The sequence below is a fragment of the Carettochelys insculpta genome, chromosome 2 (assembly GCF_033958435.1).
Source record: "Carettochelys insculpta isolate YL-2023 chromosome 2, ASM3395843v1, whole genome shotgun sequence".
Taxonomy (NCBI): domain Eukaryota; kingdom Metazoa; phylum Chordata; order Testudines; family Carettochelyidae; genus Carettochelys; species Carettochelys insculpta.
Window position 1 is genome coordinate 36,473,286 of NC_134138.1, and position 26,491 is coordinate 36,499,776.

Genomic DNA, 26,491 nt, shown 5'->3' on the forward strand with positions numbered 1-26,491 from the left:
AGGAATTCCACAGGTTGACTGTGTGCTGTGTGAAGAACTGTCTTTCATTACCTTTAAATCTGCTACCCATTAATTTCATTCGGTGTTCTCTAGTTCTTATAGTATGGGAACAAGTAAATAACTTTTCTTTATTCACCCTCTCCATACCTCTGAAGATTTTATATACCTCTGTCGTATCCCCCCTCAGTCTCCTTTTTCTAAACTGAAAAATCCCAGTCTCTTTAACCTCTCCTTATATGGGACCCCTTCAAAACCCCTAATCATTTTAGCTGCCCTTTTCTGAACCTTTTCTAGTGCCAAAGTATCTTTTTTTGTGGCAAGGAGACTACATCTGTTCGCAGTATTCAAGACGTGGATGTGCTGTAGTTTTATAAAAGGGCAGTAAAATATTCTTTGTCTTATTTTCTATCCCTCTTTTAATAATTCCGAACATCTTATTTGCTTTTTTGACTGCCGCTGCAACACTGCGTGGATGTTTACAGAGAACTATCCGCGATAACCCCAAGGTCTCTTTCCTGATTAGTTGCAACTAAATTGGCCCTCATCACATTGTATGTATACTTGGGGCTATTTTTTCCAGAGTGCATTACCTTACACTTATCCACATTAAATTTCATTTGCCATTTTGTTGCCCAATCACTCAGTTTGGTGAGATCTTTTTGAAGTTCTTCACAGCCTGCTTTCGTCTTGACTGTTTTGAACAGTTTAGTAAAGTTGATGGAATGGACCCTGTAGTGTGGAACAATTGCTTAGAAATTCAACCTAAGTCACCTAATTTTGATCTGATCTCCTAGTGTAGACCAAGCCGTGGTGTCACAGAGACCATACACTTACCCACATGAATCACGTCTTAGGTCTCACACCAAAGACAACACTTTAGAGCTAACCCAGGCCAAGCATGGAGGATCTTTTGCTTATCCTCCATAATCTTTGCCCTTGAGAGGCAAAGCAGCATGAGCAATACAAATGTTTCTTGTTAGGGCTTTTATTTTCTTCCTCCCTTGTGCTTCAAGTTCCCAATTCAGATGTTGGGAGGAAGTCAATTGCTCCCTTCCCGACCCGTGAAGAAATCATTATCATTGTTTGTTCTCTGTCATTCCACAATGCTTCATCCCATGTAGTTGTCTGTAATCTCTGCTGGTTAACTAGTATTGCCCACTTGTTAATGGTTCTCTCCTGTCTGGTGACTTACAGTTACAGGGCAAACACTTACAATGGGACACAGTTAGTATGAGTAATATTTATCAGATGAGATTAATGCATGCACCATTGTACAAGCATTCCATAAAGTCTAAACACTAAGCTCATTTTTATAATTCTAATACCTACTTTAACAATATTAATGCACAGGTTAGCCAGCCTTGTTCCAGCTATGTATTTGTCAGTGTAAATTAATTTCTAAGGGCCTTGGCATGCACTGGCAACTGGTTTGCCAGCATCACAAATGGCCCTTTAAAGAGGGGGTTATATCATTAATATCTTTAGTACACAAATAACAAGCACTCCTGTGGCACTTTAGAGACTAACACATTTATTAGGTCATGAGCTTTTATGGGTAAACCCACTTCCTCAGATGAAGTAGGTTTTACCCATGAAAGCTCATGTCCTAATAAATTTGCTAGTCTCTAAAATGCCACAAGACTGTTTATTTGTGAAACTACAGACTAGCATGGTTACCCTTCTAAAACGGTTTACCTTTAGCACAGGTGGAGTTGCCATCTGGCCTCCAGTCTATATTCACCTTCTTTAAACAGCAACCTTGGATCTGTTCTTACTTACATTGTTGAACTTCTTATCTGACCAGCACCTTGTTTCCTTCAACATGGTTCAGTTATCCTTTGCAGCATCCAGTCCTTCTGTAAGTTCCAGCTGATCAGTATCCATGACCTCACTTATGCACCAACTTCCCTGTTCTCCACTGTTAGCTATTTTACTCTGTGCATTTCTTCATTCTTGATGCTTTTTTGTGTTAAAACACCTACACAGCCAACCCTCAGTCCTCACTCCTCTATCCTTCCCCTCCCTGTTTGTTTACAGTGTTGACTTGTTTTCTTTTACCATACATTAAGATGCAATATGTATGGAGTTAAAGCTTTTTTCATTACACCTATGAGCATAGCCTAGTACAGTGGAGGGATGATCCCTGATTAGACAAGCTTTAACTATCGTGAGGGAAGTGCTCTCTTTACATGTGCAGATAGGAGAGAGAAGGAACCTCCAGACTCACCTATCCAGGAAGAGAGGCCTGAAATTTAGTTGTTCATTAGTCATCCCTACATTGGAAGTCAAGGGAATACCAGGATTTGAATAATCCAGATATGTGCTCAGTTCCAGGGAGTGATCTGTCTGCCTTTCTATAGGACATCACAACTGTGAACACTCTATACTACATACAGAGAAGTAGGAAGGGTTCCAGGATGAATTAAGATCTGATCTGTGTGTACAGAAGCTGGTGAATGCTCACGCATAGGGCAGGTCTACCCTACCAGGAAAAATAGTTTTAAGGAATGTTACTCCAGCTACTTGCTTTGTGTAGCTGTAGTTGATGTATCCAAATTTGATTTCTTCTGCCATCACCACAGTGGGAGGTTAACAGGAGAAACTCTCCTGTCAACTTCCCTTACTCCTTGTGACAGCGAGGACTTCCTGTCAACTTCCCTTACTCCTCACAGACTATTAGGGCTTCACCATTGAACCCACTACTCCTCACAACAGTGAAGAGTACCGGGATCAGTTAACTTAATGGTTCAATTTAGCACAGCCTCAGTAGGCATGCTAAATTGAACCCGAGAAGTTTGACCACCATGCTGGTCATCAAGTAAGTGTCAGGTATACCCTTAGAAGTATGTTCAGATGCCTAGCAGTTCTGAAAGGCTGTTGTGCCTGGCTAAGCAATAAATCAACATTTAGATTTATTATGGTATTTGTGAATAGGAATTGTTTTATTGCAAAAGGGGCTTTGTTCCGATAATTAGGAATTGTTTAAAAGCCAGTTTCTATCAGATTTTTTACTCAAGTACTTCAAATTAGACTTCTTAGATGGAGAACAAATCTAGTCACTAATGTCACCCCTCACCACCTGGCCGGGTCACCCCCCTCAGCCCCCCCCACCCCAAAATAAGTAAAATAAATTGTCTACCCAACCCAGGGTTGGCACCAAGACCACCATGGAAACTTGGATCTGGTCTTAAAGCTACAAGAAGTTAAATTTCTCACTGTCTTGCAATATTGTTTTCATTTTACATTATATTAACCAAGACTTTGGTAACATGCTGCCTTTTGTAAAAGCAAATGTCTGAATATTTCTGTTTTAGTTATGTTTAAATACCAGCCCCTAATTAGCAGTAAACTGTTTGGCGTTTTGAATGGAAATGAGGTTTGTATATGCAGTGTGCTTTAGTTGAAAGTAGAGATAAAATGAAAGAAAAGTCATCTTTCCCTTATATTTTCTTCTTGAAATAGATTGATTGTATGGATCATGAAACAAACAATAATAATTACATATAATTTATGTTTGGTGATCGTGGTATTCTTGGTGAAAGAAAACAGCAAATTTCAGTTGTTTGTTCCAGTGGAGCTAAAAAATATTCCTTCCTTCACCATTGGTTTCTACTTGTAGAGGAATGAGAACTTTCTACTACAACATCTTTTAGTTGTCACAGTTATCAGGATAATAACACATCTTGAGTATTTTCATAGCTGTAACCTTAGATCAGTTCTCGTACTTTTATCTTTTAGATGTATTATTTGTATTGGACACAACTGTGCTGAATTTTATCTGGGCACATTAAAAAATAAAATATTCCTGGCCCAGAGAGTTTAACTTTGGTGATAGCATTGAGTTCCTTTTCTTCTTCTTTGAGATCTGTAGAAGAGCCTAGATCAAATTCCTCATCCAGATAGAAAGTATTTTCAGTCAACAAACTGGATTGTGGAATCTTCATAAACAGGGTCTAAATGTTCTAGAGATGTAACAGTCTCTTAAAGAGCCAAGCCTTTCACACAACATAATAACACAAAGCTAATTAATGAGATTCTCAAAGCTGGTTAATGAGCTTTTCCACTGGACAGTTCAAAGAGATTAAGTATCTGCTTTAGTCTTGGATATTTTAGCCTATTTGCTACTGCTTAAAAACATTCTATTTTGGCTTTAAGCATCCTCAGTTAGTTTTTTCAACAATCTCAGTATATTAGCTCCTTGTTCAGGGTGTTCTGTATTTTGGACATGCTACAGTTAAATTTCTGAAAGGACTGGTACACAAGGTCCCATAAACTTGTGCACAAATTGCAACTTCCTTGGGATTTGGATGAGATTATCATACATCTGCTGTAATCACTATGAGAGTGCGCGCAGTTTTTCTCTCTGAAATTTTTATTCTTGGTTGAACCATTTACTTTCCAATAATTGACTGTATTTAGGTTGTGTTAAATAAGAAGATGGTTTTATGGATATGATCCACATTTCTGAATATGGAAGTCTTGAATTACATTTAATTCAGTCTGTTTATTTACCTTCTCTCTAAGGCACCCTCCACCATAAATCACACATATTAGGATGAATAGCCAGGTTACATATCTAAATGGGAATAAATCTGTTTGCATATCCTTTGGATTATTTTTGTCATGTGGAGCTAAATCCACTGGAAATGTGATCTGTACTCATAAATTATTAGAGTTTAAAATTTGTATACAGATTTATTATGGTGCAGTAATATGAGCACCAGAAAGTCGTGGAAAATAATTGTATCTAAAGCAGGTCTGCATATACACTCAAGGTCTGGATCATATTCTGTAATTTTATGCATCACTCTCTTGCTTAGCTTTTGACATGTTGCCCACTTCTACACTAGCAAGTTATTTTGGAAAATCAGGCTCTTTTTCAAAAGAACATGTGGTGCTTCCACACACAAAATTCACTCTTTCAATCTGAAATCTAAAGAACACATCTCTTCTTCTAGAAGCCGTCTTCCGCTCCCGGATCAGAAGAGCACCTCCTTTCGTAAGCTTCTTTCAAAAAAATAAAAGGCACATGTAGATGCACCGCAGGTCCTTTTTTGAAAGAGCTGTCCTCATGGTGCTGGATTTTTCTATCCCTGGACTGTTCTTTTGAAAGAGCAGGGGCTGTGTTGTAGCTCTCTGTCGAAAGAGCAGATCAATCTTTTGATCTGCTTTCTTTGTGTGTGGACGCACTCTTTGGAAAGAAGATTTTTTGAAAGAAATCTTCCAGAAGAACTTCTTTTGAAAGATCGCTGTCATGTAAATGTAGCACTGAGGTCTAGTTTAGAAGACCATTTATATAGCAATTTTTTATTGCATTGCTTTTAGAGACCATCTCTTGGGGTGGTAATCCCCAAATTAATAAGTCTTTGGAAAGTGGGCAATCATTGACAATACCTGCAAGAGAGCACATAATGACACCTTGTTTTAGGACTGGTTAAATGGTATTTCAGGAAATATTTTTGAAATGGTTTTGGAAAAATACTGTTGAAAATTTGAATTAAAATGATCAAAACCTGGGAAAATGCATTTCTCAAACTGAAATTTCAATATAACATCATCAAAATTAGAGTCTAAAAATTTCAGTATATCCTTTTCATGGACTCACTTTGTTTTCTTATCTCCATCTTATTTTTGTGTGGTCCCATAACATAGCAACAAAGAGGAGAAAAGCATTTCAAGAAAAAATAAGAAAATTGACAAGATATTCCAGAGACACATTTGATACCTAAAGCTATTTGTAAGGAAGCTTATTTGAAAATTGACTAGGTTTCCATTTTACTGTACCCTGTTAAGTGGAAGGGGGAGTTTGGGATTCACATCTGCATCTTTTCATGTAACCACTCTTAAATATTTCCGTACCACAAGACAGCATGCTTATACCCCTGTCACATATCAGGAAGGTTCTGATTTCTACCCTGAGGCTGCATGCATGTCGCAAGAATGTGGAAATACAGTTAGGGTTTCAGCGTTCGTGAGGGTTGTGTGTTCATAACCCTCATGAATGTTGCTTTTCATGAATGGGGATGGGGGGAGGATGGCTTGAAGCCCCAGGAAGCGGCAGCTGCGTGCACTCCCTACCCCGGAAAGCAGTGGCTGCCAGCATTCCTGCCCCAGGGAGGCGGCAGCTGCTAGCTCTCCCTGCCTGTGGCCCTGGGGAAGCAGTGGCTGCCAGTGCTCTGGCCCTGGAGCCCCAGGGAAGCTGTGGTAGCCACTGGCACTCCTAGCCTAGGAGCCCCTGGGAAACCTGTAGCTGTCACCAGCGCTCCCTTTCCAGAGCCCTGGGGAAGCAAGGCCACTTGTGAGTAATTGAATTCATGAATGTGACACTCGTGAATGCTGAGATCTCGAGACCCTACTGTATACTGATTTCCAGTGACTGAGGTAAAGTAGGCTATTAACTCAGCTCTTTGTCAGTTTTTGTGAATGATTTTAGCTTTTAATTAATTAAGAACAGCTTTTATACTGCGTATCTGCCAGCCTTTATGGATGAGAGGACAGGAGAGAATATGAAGTCAGACTTGAATTGTCATATGACTGAAAATGGTTAAGAAGTCTGCCTTTAGACTGTTTTAAGGAAATAGTCTTATATGAAGTCAGTAGGTAATCAGAAAATTCAAAACATCCCTGAAGAAAATGAAGATTCTGAGGGCAGGCAACAATACTACCAAATGCAATTAAATGAATGGGATGGAACAGTGATTTCATTACGTTATGAAGGGTACCCTGACCTCCTGTGAACCATTTTAATGTAAAATGCCACCTTTTCCTTGCTAAGCGGTTCCACTGGCCATCAGTTTTACAACTCTGTTCCTCCTTCCTCAACCAGAGCAAAGTGTACTAACATCAGGCAAAAGCACTTGAAATGTTAGGAGGGTCTCCAGATTAAACATGGAGATAACAACACATATTACGTAGAGCTGGAAGGACCCGCCAAAGGTCATTGAGTCCAGTTCCCTGAACTCACAGCAGGACCTATCACCATCCCTTACATTTCTTTTTTTTTAATACCTGCTCCAGCCCCTTGAAATCCCTCTCAAGGACTGAGCTCATAACACTGGGTTTACAAGGCCAATGCTCTAACCACTGAGCTATCCCTCCTCTGAATAGTTCTTTTTGCTCAATAATAGGAAAATTTTCACCAAAGATTAAGCCTGGCTTTAGGATGAGGGATCAGGGCAGTATAGTTGCAGGACGGAGAAGAGGGCTGCAAAGATTATAGCTTTCCTGGAGTCGTCCCTCCCAGACTGGGGCATCTGGCAGGTAGCAGTCACTGCACCCTAGCCACCCAGCTCCTGCCATTGCTATCTTCCCTTCTTTATGAAGCTGATCTGTAGCTGGCAGGGCAGTGGGGGAACTTGCCCTGTGTGAGAGGTGGCCATGCCCAGACCACCAGGGTGAGGGTTGGGAGACAGGGAGCCATGTCATGGTGCCTCTAGCTCAAAAGGGGGAGCTTTGGCTGCTCCTTCCTCTCCTGCCTCCCAGTCCCTGCAAAAACACTTGTGGTGTTGTGTTTGTTACTACTTAGTATTTACTGTTGAAACACACAATGTACATACATTCTCTGTAATTCTATTCTTTCGAAGTTTAAGAACTATAGTACTGTTGTTAGTTGTTAAACCTCTCTGTGCATTTCATAATTGTATCCTCTTGTGCTTAAATTGTACTTCTTCAGTTGAGTGAAAACAAGAAGTCCTGTGGCACCTTACAGACTAACAGATATTTTGGAGCGTAAGCTTTTGTGTGCAAAGACCCGCTTTGTCAGATACATGATTTAATTTACTAATGATGATAATGATAATAATAATGATATAATTTAATGATTTAAGGGAGTAGTTAGTTTTAAAATATCTAATCTGTCCTGGCTAAAGAAATTATTACTTTTATTGCCTCTTGTGCTTTGTCATTCATTATTTAAAGTGGCACAATTCAATAATATCCTTGTAGAATATAAATTTAGTTATTGCTCCCATTAGGCAGTGCCAGTTCCAAAGTGTTATTTATACGTAGGTGCAAATTTAGGTAGCTTATTTTCAAATTGTATTTTTAGTTTAATTTGTCAAGTAAGTTTAAATTTGTATGAAAATAAGTACAATTTCAAGCCCACTGCTTATAATAATGATGGAGTCAAATGTTAGTATATCCTGTAAAATGATTGTAATATCCTGATTATTTTAAATTTATATGAATTTAAATTTACATAATTGATATTTGTGTGTGTGTGCGTGTGCGTGTGCGTGTGTGTATATATATATTTCTTTTCATGATACAAGAATTAGTTACAGTGCTTTTGTCAGCTGATTTGTAAATTATCAGAAAAAAATTACATGTCTAGAGTTTTCAGGTTCCTAAGTAGCCCTGGGAATTACAGTTCAAGTTACCATTCCCACACACCTGCAAAATCTGAAGTGTCCCTGCTTCCTTCATTCCCGGTTCACATCTTCAACTTTGTTGTATGAAGTGGCTTATTTTAATATATGATACTATGTATAATACTGTATAATATTTTAAAATATAAGTACATTGTCTAGGTTAAAGTAATTAGCTATTATTATTTAATCAATAATTTTCATGAAATTTGCATTTCTTTGTTTGTTAGTACTAGAGTTTATTTATTTATTGGCTTTACGTTTTTTACTGTTGATTTTGTATGAATATATGTTGCACCAGTGAATTGCAATAGATGAAAGCTTATGAGTGATCTCTATATATTATTCTTCTTCATTTGAGGATAACAGATAAAAAACACAAGTGTGTATTTTTTAAAGAAATGTGTGCCCACAAGAGCTGTAATGCAGCCCCCACACCAGTACCTGTCTAGCTTTCCTAATTCACCCCCCATTGGTTCCTAAAGCATGTGAATGCTCACTCCAGTATACATGTGCTAGTCTCCAAGATAGCTTTAGGCTTAATATTGGCAGCCTTAATAGTAACCTTACAGAAAATCAATAGTGGTTGGGCCATAAAGATGAGCAAATACTGATGCATGGTGTCTGCATTCCTCTGTTTCTTGCATCCGAATACAGTTGGGAAAAATCCCGACACATCAATAAGAAACTATTTAAATATAGGTGGATTAGCAGAATATCTAAGAATTGCTGGCCTTCATTTGGTACCCTCTGCCTTGTTGTTATGGTCATGTCTTATCCAGTGAGCCAGTACTGTGACTCTCATACATCAAGGAGCCAATTTTTAGTGGAAATCTTAGTTTCAAAGATTAATAGCATTGGGTGCCTAAATGATGAGGCTGCTCTAATGGGATTACCAGAAGGGAACTAGGTTTGTGCTTAAGTAAGTAGTGCCAGTGCTGAGTGCTAATGCATGGCACCAAAGCAGTGTGCTGGATTTATAGTAGACTTCGCAGTCATCCTAATGAAGGACTTGGAGCTGCCACTCCTCTATTCATTTCCATAGCTATCTGACAGTTCTGTACATTACGGTAACTGCAATGCAGAGAACATGGGACATTGTCTGCCATTGCAGTGATGCATTTAGAGAGCACCAGAGAAAAAAGTGCTGTAATGTGCTGTGGACCCCAAAAGAAATTGGTGTCAAAGTTAAAAAAAAAAAGCAAAGGGGGTGGGGGCTGTCAATGCACTAAGAAATTCTGTAAGACATTGAGGCATTTAACAAGACTTTGGTGTGATAATGCATGGGGGGTAGGGGGAAGGGACGGTACTGAAACTTTTAAAAGGACTAATTAGCAATGCCAGCCTAAGTACCAAAAGCACTTCAGACAAAGACTTCAAAAAATTGGAGCAGCCATACCAGATTTGATTAAGTCAAGGCACTGTTACTAAAACCTACATAGCAGTGTTTCCCAAAGTGTGGTATGCAAAACTATTTCAATAGTGCACAGCAGAAAATACATTAATAAAATCTGGCAATAGGCACTGAGAGAGGGTACACTGGTAAGGCCAAAGTCCCAGAAGAGGTACATTAATGTTTCAAGTTTGGGAAACACTGCTCCATAGGATAGCCAACAAAGCATTACTGGGATGTGGTGGAAAGCTGAAGAATGCCTTGTGAGGCTCACCTTTTAGAGGGAACTGTTTTCCTCATTGTACTAAAAAATGAATGGATGTGAATGCTTAGCTAGCAGAATTTATATGTAAGAGGGATAGTGTCTCAAAACTAGTAGGCAAGCTGGCTTGTGTTCTGTTCAAGTGGTTCTCCAACTTATTCGATCAGGCCTCCCCTTTTTTCTGTTGTTCAGACCTCTACCCCTTGCTACACAAGTACATATGCTGCCACCCAGCTCTAAAGGCAGAGTGGTGCCAGCTGTTGGGGCATCCATGTCTGAAAGCAGCTGCAGAAGTAAGGGTGACATGATACGGCATTGCTACTGTGATATGTCTGCTGTTGCTGGTGGCAGTGCTGCTTTCAGAGTAGAGCACCTGACTGGCAGAAGCTACTCTACCTGTCTCCGTTTTAGAACCTCTCTTCTACCCCACTCCTGAAGCACTTCAAAAGCTAAGCTGTTCTATGTGTCTAGGACCCAGGATTGGAATTTTTGATGCATGAGATCTTCAAACAATTATTTTCATTGAGGAAGTTTGTGTAACAGAATCAGACTATAGTGTTCTTGTAACATTCTAGCCCTCTTGTATTTAATCATCTGCTCCATGTGATGATCTTAATCCTGGCATCATTGAAATAATAAGTTATTAGTAATTAAGGCATGGATAATAACTCAAGGTCTATCCACTCTGTGATTAGGAGTAAATCACATTTTCAATGACAAACGGATAAATCATGATTGTAAGGAAATAAGCTGACTGTTCAGGTGAGGAAAAGAAACTTGTATTACTTGCCTTTTCCTGTCAAAAGCAAATGTATAAGATGGTGCTCTGTAATCATACCATATGTACCTGTAATTGATGATTAGATGGACTAAAATCTACTTCTCATCCTTACAGAAACATATTTTCTTTTCAACCAGCTTTAATCCCTCTGGAAATCTGTTCAGTAAAAGGATTTTTATTGTATAGTCTTTTGAGATTTTTCTTTAAATATAGTCATGGTGTCATCAGTTAGAGCAGCTGGCCATTAGTCTCCACTGAATGTACAGTAATTTACTCCTATAATTTTGTATGTTTACTATTAACACTAGTCATATTCAACAAGAAGTCCTGTGGCACCTTATAAACTAACAGATACTTTGGAGCGTAAGCGTTCTTGGGCAAAGACCCGCTTCATGAGAGGCGTGAGTTTAGGGGGGGGCGGGGATACTAGTCATATTTAATTCCAATGCAGGTTCTTTGTAAGGAATTACATTGTATATTTTAAACATTAGGAGATAAAAGATTGTTTCCTCCATGTTTTATTAGCTTTATTGATAACAATAAGCAGGATTAAGCCAGTGAATTGCACTCCTTCCATGCTTTATGAAAATTTGTATATGAATATGCATAACTTGAAGATGCTTTATGCAAAACTGGTCACGTAACATATCAGTTTTAAACTTACAGTCTGCTGAATCTGTAGGTCCTATTTTTGTGCATGTATCCTCCTTATATGTGAAGTTTGAAATATGAAGTGTGAATCTGGTTTTAATTCTAAATGTGCTAATGAGGTCCATTAGGGATACTTGAGGAATTTAATGACTGGGTAGTGAAACCAATGAATGACCTGTAATTGTCTTGTAACTAACACTTTGTTAGTCTTTAAAGTACTACATTTCTGCTGCTTTGTAAATTGTCTTGTTTGTTCTTTAAGCACAAGCTGTCTTTTTAATACTTTTATTATACTTAAACATAAGTGGCTGAGGTGTTTTTTTATTTTTTTTTTTATTTTTAAGGCAAGTATAAATAATTGCTGGGAGGGGGTGGGGAGACCAGCTCCCTATATCTTAACTTCTTGCTGAAGCAGAGTTCTGACTTGTCAGGAATTTTTAGAAAACTGTTCCACCCAGTTAATCCTCAGAGTTATTGTAAGTAAATCCTTGATAATCCATGTTAATACCTGCCAGTCAATTTCAAATACTACTGTGCATTTTAGTAGTAAAACTTTAAATGTACACAGAACACATTTTTAATAGTACATAACACTAAATAATATTTGGAACATTATGAATACCTTTAAGCAAAAGTTATTGGACTATAAATCTATTGGTATTCCTCTGTTATATATATTCAAATATAAAGTTTCAACATAACATCTTCTATACTTTAGCACAGCAGTTGTCAATTGGGGATCCAGGGCCCTCTGGAGGTCCATGAACCCTTTCCAGCAGGGGAGAGGGCTACCGGAAATGGGGCTGAAACTTGGTGCCCCCCCGTGGTACTAAAGACAGGAGCGGCCTGGGACTGAAGCCTACAAACACTCTGCCGTGCCCTGCACAGCCATGACTATGGTGCTAAGACTTGGAGCCTCAGCCCTCTCAAACTGGTGCTGAAGCTGGGCACTGCACTCAAAGCCATCTTCTGGCTTTACACAGCTCCTAACTGCCCCCTGCCTGCACCCTAAATGATTTTCAAACTTTTTGCTGAGTCCTACCTTTGGGTTACATTTTTTTGTTGCATCTCCCCACACCATAGACTGTCTGGGTTGCCTGCTGAGGTGAGGTGAGTTGGGGTGGAGGTGGTGTTCCCTTCCTGGGCCACCTGTGTGAAGTTGGCTCAAGACCTGCCTGTCCTTTACTCCCTGCTGCATAGAAGTAAAACTATGCTTATGCCCAAGAGTCTCCTCGCCCTCCATCCACCTCCAGCCCAGACCCCCAAGTTCCCCAGTCCCTGGTGGGCCCCAGATACTGTACAGCATGAGAATGGTGAGCCTCAGCAAGCAGAAGTTTGAAAACCCCTGCTTTAGCACGGTCATCAAAATACATTTCTCGTTTGATGTGCTGTCTGAGATTTCAAAGTCTTCATAGCTTGTCCATAGTATGTTGTGTGAGACCTGGATTCCAGAGCTCGAGAAAGGGCAGCTTTAGTCCTTTCAAACACATTAGAAATCTGTCAGCAAACAAGCAGTCTGGGGAGCAGCTAGCAGTATTCCAGGCCTTGGGTTAGCAGTTGTGTGTCCTTTTCAGTTACTTGTGAAACTTCACTCTGAGGAGATAATTATTTTGACCCTCACAGCAAACACAGTTGTTGGTCCTTTGCTGTGTGCTGTCTGATTGGCTAAGTTTTCAGAAGGTGATCAAGGTATGACCTGACAGGTAGGTTTCCCACAACAAAAGTATACCATATGGCCTCAAAAGAACTATCGAACACATCTAGTTAATTTCCTGTACTGATGGTTTCTGGTCTTTCTGAGTTGCCATGCTCGGCTCATAGTACATGGGCAATGACACACAATGTCCAGCTAAGATTTAAGTGTTTTCCCAACTGCTTCCCTTTCCCTGGAGACAGAAAGGCAAATATTGAATGGTAACACGTGGGCTACCCGAGTAATTTTATATATGACCATACACTTTACATTAAGGTCAACATATCCTCTCTTTTCTAATCCCTTCATTTATCTTTATTCCCCCATCTGACTGTATGGAGACCCTCTGAAGTCATTTTGTGTGCTGGTTCTGGGGCTAAATATGGATTTAGAATCTTAACTTTAGGCATCAGATTTGAGGTTTGGGTGTGCTACCAAACATAGCTATTTTTCATGCATACTGCTGATTAGGAGAGAGATGCACGGATACCCCTTATCCGTAGAAAAACTGATGTAAGGGTCACATTTGTTTGGAGGAAAAGTTAATACACTCAATTTTCTAATGTCCTGAATTGCACTGTGTGACCAGCTGAAAATTGAGGGTTTTTAAGGACTGTCAATAAGTCTATATTTACCTGCTTATGGATAATATTGGTTACTGCAGCAGAACCCGTGTGTGAGTGAACTTTTTTTTTTTTTTAATTTGTAGTGGTTTTTTTACTTTTTTTTTCCTAAAATGTCTTGTGTATTGAGAATTAGAAAGGAAGTTGGTCTGTTGATTATTTTTGGAGTAGGTAAAAGATGATTGCTAGCCTGCCAGAACGATGGAGGCTTTAACTTTGGAGAACAAAGGGCAAACCATTGGAGTCCACAGACCCAGCAGTGTGAGGGTCACGGAATAGATGCTTACTGTAGATGTTACAATGGTCATTGCGTTATTGTACATCAGGAAGATAATCAGGGATTAGTATAGGCTGAGGGAAACCCTCGGAGTTGTAAAAGAGAGCCAGGCAGATGATATCACATCTCTGTTCTTCGGGCTGCAAACACCGAAAAAGTAATAGTCAAAAACAGAGCCCCACAATGGTTGTTCAACACTTTCAGAGTGTAAGCCAGTCCTTGAGGGAGCATGGCTCTTGATCCCATTTGTACTCCCACAAGATTTCTGACGGTTGTTGCTCTAAGATGCCATGGGACTGGGGACTCCAGAAACACCAAAGGTACTGTTATTGTGTTTGGTTAATTCACACATGTATAGTAATGTTAAAATGAAAGCACATCTAGCACTGTGTGTATTGACATTTAAGTTACTAAAACTTTAAAATGTAATTAATTTCTTTTCCCAAAAAATTTATCCCACTCTCCCACTTCCTGTACGTAACTCTCTGTGCCACTTTGCTGTGCTCCTCAGAAGTGTTCCCTGTAAGTGGTGAGCACAAGCTCACAGCTTAAAGAGGTTAAGTTGCCACCCATCTCATTAGTAGAGCACCCACAGCTAGGTTTTTTGTTTCTACATTCGCACACCTCTTGGTGCACATAAAAAACGTATCCCACTCACGGATAAAAAAAATTAGAAGGAACATTGCTCCTCAGTGTCCATCCACTACCTGACAGATCGCCTTGTTTCTGCTTTGCTACTTTGCTTCCTTCAGTCTTCTAGACTCTGCTGTTTTTTTTAAGCATAGACTGTCTGGACTTTGCATTCTGCCCAGGGCTAAACATATTTAAGCCCTTAATAAAAATATAATTTCTTACATCTCATTGCCCACTCTGCATGAAGTTCCTCAGTGATGCTCTTGATTCCAGCCGTGCTGACAGCTTTTTGCCTGTTTAACTAGGAAATCTGTCCTTGCTCTTCTCCTGTTTGCAGTAGGCCCCTAAAAGTGACTGCTAATATTACTTCCCCTCTTTTATAGCTTTTAATACGTGTAAAGAGCCAGTATGCTTTGGAACGCAGCTGTAGAGGAAGAACAACTGCTGTCCAAGGAAAGATCTTCTGTAATTGAGGTTTGACTTACAAGATTTGGGTTCCGTTCCTAGCTCTACTACAGATGCTCTGCAAAACAAAGCAAGTAGTCCTGTAGCACCTAAAAGACTAACAATATTATTTATTAAGTAATGAGCTTTCATGGGAAAGACCCACATCTTCAGATTCTGGAAATATTTGTGTCCCAGTTCTCCTGCTGTTCTCTGTATTCTGCCTTTCATATTATCCTTACATTCTAAGAGGTTTCTTTTCTTTGTTCATAGACCATTTCTTACATATTTGTAAAGTGCCTAGCACAATGGGGTTGTGGTCTGCAGGTATTGTCACAATACAAATAATTAACAGTCAACACAAAAAAATGCTCCAGGGAACGCCATTATCAAACTGCTGATCTACATCATTATACAGAATCTGCTTAGAAGATTATTTAATTAACTTGTAGCATGAGCTGACACCGGGTACAGCAATCTCACATCCCAATCACCTCCTTCAAATTACAGTACTTTAGAGTGTCTTAATTTAGCAACAACTGCTATACTCTTAGAATGAGAACATTTTCAGGTGTAAAGACACTGTTAAATACATTTAATCCTCTAGAAAATATTTGTTTTTCTATTTGTTATATTTTTGTCATGCCAGTTTATCTACATCAGAACCTCCAGATCCAAAGAAGTAGGTCTTCCCACGAAAACTTATCACATAATAAATTATTTTGGTAGTCTTTAAAGTGCTGCATGACTGCTTTTTTGTTTTGTGAAGATACAGACTAACACGGCTACCTCTCTGTGTCTAGAAAATATACGTATCATCAGAGCAACTGACTGGGAATAAGGAACTCATGACTGCTAATCCTTCAGTGGTCTTGGCCATGTCACTTAATTGCTTTACCTTTCTCATATATTACTAGACCCCTTCGAGGTATGGTAGCTACATTGCTACAAAAATGTTATTTCTCGAAGAAGAATGTTGCATAGTAATTAAAATGAAATGCAACATTTAATTGTGTGTTCTTGTGTTTAGATAGGATACTGGGGTGAATCCTACTGGCTTTTTTCATATAAGCTATCTTGCAGCAGTCAGTGCAGATACCATGTGGAAAGTGAGTAGTATTTGTCCTGTTAATTAGGGTTGTGGTCAGAAATCTAGCAATTAATATCAAGCTGAGTGAGTAAAATTAAATGTCTTGAATTTTTTATTTTTAGTGAACTAAACAAATTATATCAGTGCTTACAAACTTGTTGTATGATGGGGAACAGCCCTGTCCCAGGTAACTCCATAGACCGTAGGTAACTATAGAAATGACTAATTGAAGCTCTTTTGTGACCCTCATCCTGGTTCCTCAACACCTTGGTTGAGAACACATAAAGCTGCTGAGCTCCATGTAGCTCATAAGCTTATCTTCAACCAACAGACATTGGTTTATTAAGTGATATTACTTCACCTGCCTTGATAGTCTGAGACCAACCTAACTATGAAAACATAAACAATAATATGTTTCAGTAATACAGTATTTCAGAAAACACCTTACCAGGTTCTAAAATTAAATGGAAAAAAAAAAAGTCCTGTGGCATCTTATAGACTAACAGATTTTGTGGGGGATAAGTTTTCATGGGCAGACTCACTTTGTCAGAAAAGAAAGCTTATGCTCCAAAATATCTATAATGTGCCACAGGCTTTCTCATTGTTTTTGAGGATACAGACTAACGTGGCTACCCCTCTAAAAATTATACCCAGTCTCTTAATTATATGTATGACAGAAAATCTGTTGCAATTTTTGAGTATTTTGCAAATTTTGATTTAATTTTCAAGATTTATTTTATTTATCTTTTTAGGTGAATCTTGGAAGCAACCAGTATCTCTTCTCAGCAGTGGTGGATCCCAAAGAAATGCCTTGTTTCTGTTTGCGGCATGATGTTGATGCTCTTCTCTGGCAGCCACACCCTAACCAACCTGACAATATGTGGGAGCACATTGCAACTTTCAATGCGTTAGGTATGGAATGAACTGCTTAGTGGTCTGTGTCTTTCTGACAAATGAAACTCCAGTTTTGCCATCTCTTTTCCATTATATCTGTGTTTTTGCTTTTATGTTAGGTACCCTAATTAAGTTTTGATTCATTCATTAATTCTATTCATAAGAGAATGTTGAACTAATTTTAAAAATCCTATAAAAGGTATAGGGTGATATTTGTGCCGTGAAAGAAGATCAGCTTAGAAGTCAGCATTGTTGAGGTCAAAGCATCATTCTTCACAACTGAATGTTCATAAGTATGTGAACAAGACGTTTAAGAACTCCTGACAGAATATCAGGAACGAGAGATGGACCTTAAATGTCACATTTCAGACCCTGGAGGGAAGCTCAGTGATCACAGACAGCTTTCTTTCATAATGAACCTATTTCAGTTGAGTTCTACTGCTGACCTCAGTTGTGGCCACATGTCTCAAGAAAAGAGGTAGTCTCTTGAGTAAAGATGCCCCACACAATTTCAAGATTATTAGCTAAAAAACAGCACCTTAAAGTCTATCAGAAACCAGGAGACATCTAGGGCAGGGCATAGAGTACATGTGTAATATGCTCATGGCAAGAAACAATAAAAGTTTTGTTACCTGACATGTTGGGTACCGGTTAGTCAAAAATGAGGGGTGCCAATTAGTCAACTGCGCCAGTTAAGTAAGAGTTACACTTGCCAATAGAATATCAATTTTCAAAGGTAATCTAGTCTGACCTCTTGTGTGTCATAGTCCACCAACACTGCCCTGCAGTTGAAATTAGAGCAAAAGTATTACAGCCCACAGGAGACTAGATCTATTGTGTGTAACACACAGGAAATAAAATGGAATAAGGTGCACAAATGTCCAAGGCTCCACAATATATGAAACTGATTTGGAAGTACTTAGAAAAGTGTCTGCAACCAGTGTGCCATGGCACACTGGTGTGCTACACAGTGACACGTAGTGTGCCTCAGAACCATGTGCTGGGAGTGCCATCTGCTGCTTTGTACATGCTCTCCACCACTTTGTGGAAGACGTGTGGCAGCGGTAATGGAGGCGGCAGCTCTGGTGAGTCACCAGCATCAAGTTAGAACAGGGGGTGCTGAGTGTGCCTGGTTCTGGAGGAGGGGAGGGGAGTTGAGTTAAAGCAGAGGGCTGGGGGTTCCTGGTGCTGAAGGAGGGGAAGGGGATTGGGTTAGAGTGGGGAGCTGGGGGTGCCTGGTTCTTGGGGGGATGGGCTGGGTTATATATATTGGGTGTGCTATGAAATTGTAATGAGTGCTGAAGTGTGCCGTGAGGTGATAAAGGTTACTGAGCACTGACTTACATAATCTTAGCAATTGAACTGCAATCCATGCTGCAGAATGCCAAGGTGACTGCCAACGTGATCTGGGAGAAAACTCCTTCCTAGTTGCATGTATGGTGATCAGTTAGACTCCAAGCACACCAGCAAGAATCCCAGCAGTCGAAGCAACTGATGAGAGAGAGAATGCTTAGTGTCACAGAATCATAGAATACTAGGACTGGAAGGGACCTCGAGAGGCCATCAAGTCCAGCCCCCTGCCCCAGTGGCAGGACCAAGTACTGTCTAAACCATCCCTGATAGACATCTGTCTAACGTGTTCTTAAATATCTCCAGCGATGGAGATTCCACAACATCCCTTGGCAATTTATTCCACTGTTTGACCACCCTGACAGTTGGGAACTTTTTCCTAATGTCCAACCTAAATCCCCCTTGCTGCAGTTTAAGTCCATTGCCTCTTGTTCTAGTCTCAGAGGCCAAAAAGAACAAGTTTTCTCCCTCCTCCTATGACCCCCTTTTCGATACCTGAAGAGCTGTGTGACCTCCAGCTCTAGGAGATGAGTATCTCCAATTGCATTTTACCTATGAAGAAAGGCCGAAAGAATTAGGCTTGTTTAGTTTGGAAAAGAGAAAAGTGAGGGGCGATGTGATAGCAGTTTTCAGGTATCTAAGAGGGTTTCACGGGAGGAGGGAAAAAGCTTGTTCTTTTTGGCCTCTGAGGCTAGAACAAGAGGCAGTAGACTTAAACTGCAGCAAGGGAGGTTTAGGTTGGACATTAGGAAAAAGTTCCTAACTGTCACCTCAGTGCATTGGCCTGTCCCATTTCCAGACATAGCCATTCCTCACACATCACAGACAGAGCTTAAAAAAAATCTCAGAATATGCTGGGGCAGAAAAACATCAGTTCTTTACCAATGTAGATGTCCAGCTGCAACATAAGATTTTAGGAACATATAACACAAACCAGAAGTGAGCCCTATGGCTGCTGAGACCTGGCCCTTCACCATCAGAAACAGTCCTGTCAGACAGTTGCACTTATACATTTGTCTAGCTCTTTAAACTGATATTGTTGTTTGCTCCCACAACTCCTGTTAAGAGACTATTCCAGAATGGAATCAGATTAGCCAACCCTCTTTTAATTTGCAGCTTTAATGTCTTCATGACCAATTTATATCCATTTACTCTTGTACCAACTTCGTCTTATTATTTATTAACCAGTTATTAATAACACAGCTCTTCTTTTATTCCAGCCTTTTGAATCAGATTTCTATTGCTGAATCTAAGTGTAGTCAAGGTTAAGATTTAAAATACACTGTGATAAGTGTAGAATCCTTCCTAGTGGGTTCTGGGTCTTATTTTCTGTATCAGTGAATGTACTGAAGCCACTATAGAAATTCCTGAACTGTTGTCAGAGTACCTCCCGTAAGAGGCAAACATAACTGTTGTTGCATGTTTGCACGTTTATTAACCCAGTAGATTTCTAGGATTTGCTGTTAGGAAACAATGACTTCGAGGGTATTGCTAAGCCAGTAGAACGCAACAAGCAACAGAACACTACTCTCCTAGTCGCCTCTTGCCTTCACATTGTTTGTCCTAGTCATCATGGTTAATGAATGACTTCCAAAGGAGGGCAAAAGACCCTAGATATCAGTTCGGTAAACACTGGGTTTTGGTAGAAGCCCCCATTAAATCAGTGAGAGAAGCTAAAAAGTCTTTCATGTCCATTATGGCTTCAACAACATCTGAATACGCATTTGTTCTAGATAGTAGCCTAGCTCATGAAATCAGACTGCTTTTGTTATCTGCTTTGGGATTTGAACTCTCATAACTGATATTTTTGTCCCTTGGTATTTGTTGTTTTAATTTTGTGCTTGAATTATCTTTTTATCAGGCTCTTATGTTGATCTAATATCACATTAAGGTTCAATTAACTTTAAAATCTGCCATCATAACTGTAATAGCCATGACACAAATTGGGTGTCACTGAGTCTTTGTATATTTGTCATTGTTTTTGGATGCTAGCTGTTTTTATATTGGTAAAGACAAGGGAAATCTTTTTTCCAAACCAGTAGTAATTAATTTCAAGCATCTCACAATTAACCACTAATAAAGTCTTAAAGCTTTAGGTGCACCAGTATTTCTATAATTTTGGAAATAAACATAAGGACATAAAAATTCCTTTTCAAGCATTCTGTGCTTGTGGAGGAAAAATCATTGTTCCTCCACATTTTTCTCCTTACTGTACTACCATTTTACAGTACCATGTTGAAGTTTACACTTGTGCTAATCTAGTTTTCCTTTGTCAGAAAAGACATACATCACCACCTTGTTCATCTATAACCAAAGATTAGACATTTCATGCTAGTGCCAGTAGTAGAAAGTGAACATCTTGTGATAAAGAATCCACAGTTCTCATTTTATTCATTAACATAATGGAGTGTGGAATAAGGCAAGCCTCCCCAGAAACCTTCTGAGAAGGATGAGAACTTTATGGAGATCTATAGCAAGGATTCCTGCTGCATTTCCAGACATGTTCACAAACTGTTCCAGGGAGCCTGGCTGTGAAGGTGGAGTGGCTGTCACAGACTTTTAGCATGATTAAGAATGTGATCTCACCAGAATTGTCCTCCCTGCCATCAGGGTCCAGCAGCAATACATTCTGGGAGGAGGAGATTAGCATCAGTTTAAAAAAGGGTCCTGGGTGTTAGTGTGATTGGCTTCTCCATTTGCCTGCTGACCATTCCCCTCTTTTTCCTCATCAACCATATACTTCACTCGGTTGCCCAAGGTTATGATACCTCATGGGAGGTATCCACTGACACCTTTGGGACAATGGTTGGGACCCCCCACCCCCAGAATACCATGCAGCTTCTCACAGAAGTGGCACTTTTGTGGCAGTGACCCAGGCTCTGTCTGTCTCATTTGTCATCTGGAACGCCTGCCTGAGTTTCTTTATGTTCATGCAAAACTGGAGCATCCTTGATATATCCTTTTTCTACCCTTTCCTGTGCAATCATGCCATAAAATCTGTTTCTTTTGCTGCTTTGTAGTTCTTGCATGTATTTCCCTTTTACCCCACCTCCTCTCCTCACCCATGCACACACAGAGCAAACAGGCCCATGATCTCATGCATACTCCATTCTAAAGCTCATTTGTGAGCTTGGTAATTCAAGGTCAGGTGTGCTGCATGCTCTGCTCACCACACTGGACAAAGAAGAGATGAAATTTAGACTTTCCACAGGCCTTTTCCTGTGCACCTGGAGAGCAGCAAAGTTGAAAGTGCTGTCCAGAGCATTCACATTGAGGTGTTGTGGGGACACCTCCTGTGGGCCAGGAACGCTGACTTTCACAGCACTGCGTCTGAACTACCCTAAAGATAGCTACAAGGTCGAAAGCAGGATTGCCAAAATCAACCTTAACATCCCTTAAAGTCGGCAGAATGGGCTTGGTGGTGTGGACTCACTGTTAGCAAAATTGTCTAATGCGGCTAAGTTCAACTTAAACTCATAGTATAGACCGGGCCCCTCCTGGAAACTTGGAGGTTCCTGTGTTTCACTGTAGGGGTGATTTGGAGCTGAGTGACACAAGGTGCTAAATTTCTTAACCCATTTTGCCATAATGGTTTTGAAGACCAAAAATTCTTCAAATGCAGCTTATACACATTTCAGTAGTAGTCAGTATTTTAAAATTCAGTGTTGTGTGTTTTTGAAGAATATGGTGTGGCGTGTTTTGCTAGTGGCTGTTTTGTTCTTGTTTCGTTGGGAAGTGGTAGTGGGCCTCATAGTTTTCACTGAAGACGTATTTTCTGAGGGGGAGATAGTGGAAAAAATTACTCTGTGAAGAAGGGTTAGAGTGGGACATGCATAGATGTGGTGTGGGATAAGTAGTAAGAGACTAAAGGGAGCAATTAGCGGAGCCCTGCAAATCTGTGGATGTCTGCTTTACATCCGTATCCACTCATTTTTGCAGATATGGATGTGTACACAAATTTTGTATCTAAAACTCTGCAAATTTGCATGAATACACTTTATATACACATCTTCAGATGTTAGTGTGGATAGCCGCTGCTCATTTTTGTTGATATAGATGTGGATCTGGATACAAATGACTGTAGCCATTAGTACTAAATTTTTCTTTATGCATATTTTTCTTTTTTTCATGACCGTTTGCTTGTTCGTTTTAAAATATGAGCACAGTATTCTGGAATGACAGAATAAAGCACAGTTGAAACATTACTACTTCTTCAAGTGGTCCCTGTGGGTGCTCCACAGTAGGTGTCGGGCTTGCCCCGGCGCCACAGATCGGAAAATTTCCAGCAGTCTCCGTCGGGTCGCACATGCGCTGATGCCCGCCGGTCCTTCGCGCGCTTTCGGTCACGTGCCAAATCCGGTCCCCGCCAGTTCCTTCTCAACCGCCAATGGCTGCAGACGGAATCCGCTCCGGCTCCAACTCCTGAGACAGATAAAACTGTGTTTATTACTGTTAATAGTTATTAGTTGATAGTTTATTTAACACTGTTGAAGTTGTTCCATGTTAGATGCATATATAGTTAAAAAAAAAAAAAAAGAGAGAGAGAGAGAGAAGAAGGAAAGGGGGAGAAGAGAGGACAGAGGCGGCCGCCTTAGGTGGTCCTCTATCCTAAAGGCTGCGAACATTATCTGTCCCAGAACTGATTAGCTGCTAAGTGCCCTATTAACATTCAAAGACTTGAACACCCGGGCAGAGATGTCTTCGCCAGGGTTTAAGAAATGTGAGTCAGGCCGCGAGGCCATGCCTGCCTCAGATGGGCATAGCAAGTGCATTCGTTGCCTCGGGGAGACCCAAGTTCCACAAAAGTGTCCTCACTGCTCTAAACTTACAGCCAGAGCCAGAAAGGACAGGGAAATGAGGCTGAAGATGATTTTATTTGATAAGGCCCTCCAACCTGAACCTTCAGAGAATCCCCATAAAGAGGGGCCCTCAGGGTCGCACAAGAGGAAGGCGGCTTCTCTAACCTCATCTGTGCAAAAGAAAAAGAAGCTATCCCCAGCTCAATCCTTGCCGGTAACATCCGCGAGCATGATGAGCGGAGCACAGGGCCCTGACCCGCTGGCTGCTCATAGCAGGAAGACCGCAGTGCACATAGCTGTGCAGGGGCCTCCGACCATTTAGCAGTCAGCACCGAGGGCTCTGCAGGCGCTGGAATCGGCGGCACCAACTTCCACGGCACCGAGCCTTGCAGCACCGACAGCACCGGAGCAAGGGTACCCGGAATGGGACCCAATGGTGCTGGAGGAAGCTACGCACGTGGCACCGTGCATAGCGGCACCGAGCACGGCACCGGCAACGGTGCCGAGGTCCCTTGCACCGGAGGGGGCGGCACCTGCTCCTCAGGGATGGGGCAAAGCAAAAGCCAAAACCCGGCACCGTAGCCCATCTCCGGATGTCATCACGTTGCCATTATCGCCTAGCTCCCCCTCCCCGAGATAGACACAGCACATCGGGCATCAACTCCAACAGCCTGCTTCAGACTTCCAACCCCGTTCCTTCAACCACCATCCCCCTGGCTCAGACAACCTTCACCAATCTCCAGTATGGATCTCTATGAATACTATCACAGAACATCTCCGTCATTGTCAACGTCATCACGGAGGTCACGCTCTTCTAGGCACCATATGTACACATTCCGATCGTGGTCCAGATCTCCATCACTGGGCCCTTGCCCCTGTTGTCATGGCCGTCCTTACCATGCTGAACACCGGCACAGGGGGTCCAGATCCAGGGGTAGATCCCCACCCACACCTCGCCAACACCCCTTCATACAGTCTCACTCTGTGAGAAGAACACAGCCTTCCCAGGCGGAAATTGGTCCAGAGTCCCTGGACCTTCCTTCGGAACCCTTAAAAGAGCAAGCATATGAACAAACTCAGGAACCAGAGGAATTGGAGGAGGTATATCATAGCGACGCCTCTTCATCCTCCCCAGATGAGGCGGTTGTCCCCAGGGATATCTCCCCCCGGGTGACCTTAAGTAATTCCAAGAGCTGTTCAGGAGGGTAGCACACACATAGGACATTCAAATAGCAGAGGTGAAGGAAAAACATCATAAACTCCTGAAAAAATTGAGACCCCCGGCTTCATCCAAGATCGCCACCCTACTAGATGAAGCGATTATGGAATCAGCCACCAACATATGGCAGACTCTGGCCTCCATCCCACCTACAAATAAGAGGGCGGATAAGGAATACTTTGTTCCAGCCAAGGGCGTGGAATTCCTGTTTAGCCACCTCCAGCCAAATTCCTTGGTGGTTGAATCATCAGAGCATAGATCCAAGATACCCCAATATAAATCGGGGGGGGGGTCAGATAAAGCAGCGAGGAAATTAGACCTGTTCGGCAGGAAGGTCTACTCCTCCTCTACCTTATTACTGAGAATGGCAAACTATGCGTCACACCTGTCAAACCACAACTTCGACAATTACTCCAGACTTACCTCCCTCATGGATTTCCTTCCAGAGGACAAGAAACCGGTGCTGAAGGCGATCGTCCAAGAGGGCTACGCGGCCTCACGAACAGGAGTTCAGATTGCCCTGGATGTGGCGGACAAGGCAGCACACTCCACAGCCACAGCAGTGGTAATGTGTAGGGAATCCTGGCTCCAGACATCCGGTATTCCCAGAGATCTGCAAACAAAAATCGTAGATCTTCTGTTTGATAAACAAAAGTTATTTGCAGATTCAACCGAATCAGTCCTACACTCCAGCAAGGACTCGAGAGCCACACTTAGGACCCTGGGCATATATACCCCCCCATACAGGAGGAAGAAGTTTTACCCTCAACAACGGCGCTACGCTTATCAACCACAGTTTGCACAATATCAACGGAGCTATGACCAAGGGCGCCACCAACAGCAACAACAGTATAGGGCCCCCAGACGACGTCCCCAGCAGGGTCGCGCACCCTCGGGGCAAGCCCTGAGACAGCAAGTTTGACGGGTATGTCGAGGACTACAATATCAAGACCATCTCTCAATGCCAATCTCAGCACATGTTCCACCGTCGACTCAAACCGTTCTGCTCTCAATGGCAAAACATCACGACAGACAAATGGGTACGGGAAATTATAGCCACGGGATACATGATCCCCTTCCAATCACTGCTGCCACTGAAACCTCCCACCCAGTCCTTCCTCAAGGACCCCTCTCACGAGACAAGGTTAAAACAGGAGGTAGACCATCTCATGTTTATAGGGGCGGTGGAGAGAGTACCGGAACAATTCCAAGGGAAAGGTTTCTACTCACGATACTTCCTAATAGAGAAGAAGACAGGAGGCTGGAGGCCAATCCGGGACTTACGGGCCCTCAACCGACATTTGCGCAAACAGCGTTTCAGGATGACTACAATTGCCTCCATAATCACAGCACTGGATGATGGAGACTGGTTTGCAGCCCTCGACTTACAGGATGCGTACTTTCATATAACAATCCACCTGGCACACAGACGTTTTCTCTGCTTCAAAGTAGGCAGGGAGCATTTTCAATACAGAGTTCTTCCGTTCGGTCTCTCTTCGGCGCCCAGAGTTTTTACCAAAACGCTGGCGGTGGTATCAGCTTACCTACACAGGCAGGGTGTGTTCATTTTTCCATACCTGGACGACGGGCTACTGAAAGGGGTCTCAAAGGCAGAGGTCCTACGCATGATACACATCACTACAAACACATTCGCCTCGTTGGGCCTAGTTATCAACCTCTCGAAATCAAAGACCGAGCACATGCAAAATATAGAGTTCATAGGGGCACCCATAGACTCTATTACATCAAGAGTATACCTGCCCGATGCCCGTTTCCGCACCATCAAATCCCTGGTACAAGTAATGACGTACAGCCCCACAGTGCCAATCCTAACATGTCTACAACTTTTGTGGCACATGGCGACCACCATGTTTGTGGTACAAAATGCCAGGCTACATATGCGAAGCCTGCAGCATTGGTTGGCGAGCGTTTGCAGACCAATAGTCCATACCATCCACAGGGCAGTATCACCCACAACGGAGTTGCGAAGATTGCTGGCGTGGTGGGCAGATCCCA

At 41.5% G+C, this 26,491-nt stretch overlaps 1 protein-coding gene across 2 annotated transcripts in view; it reads left to right on the plus strand.

Annotated features, from left to right (window-relative positions):
• Positions 1 to 26,491, plus strand: part of NUDCD1 (NudC domain containing 1) — a 180,356-nt gene that overhangs the window by 145,215 nt on the left and 8,650 nt on the right. The window contains exon 9 of one of the 2 annotated variants that reach the window (XM_074986748.1): positions 16,966 to 17,125. The exons of the other annotated variant lie outside the window; for it this stretch is intronic. Within the exon in view, the coding sequence (XP_074842849.1) occupies positions 16,966 to 17,125 (160 nt within the window). The remainder of the gene's footprint in view (positions 1 to 16,965; positions 17,126 to 26,491) is intronic. 2 annotated transcript variants of the gene reach the window in all.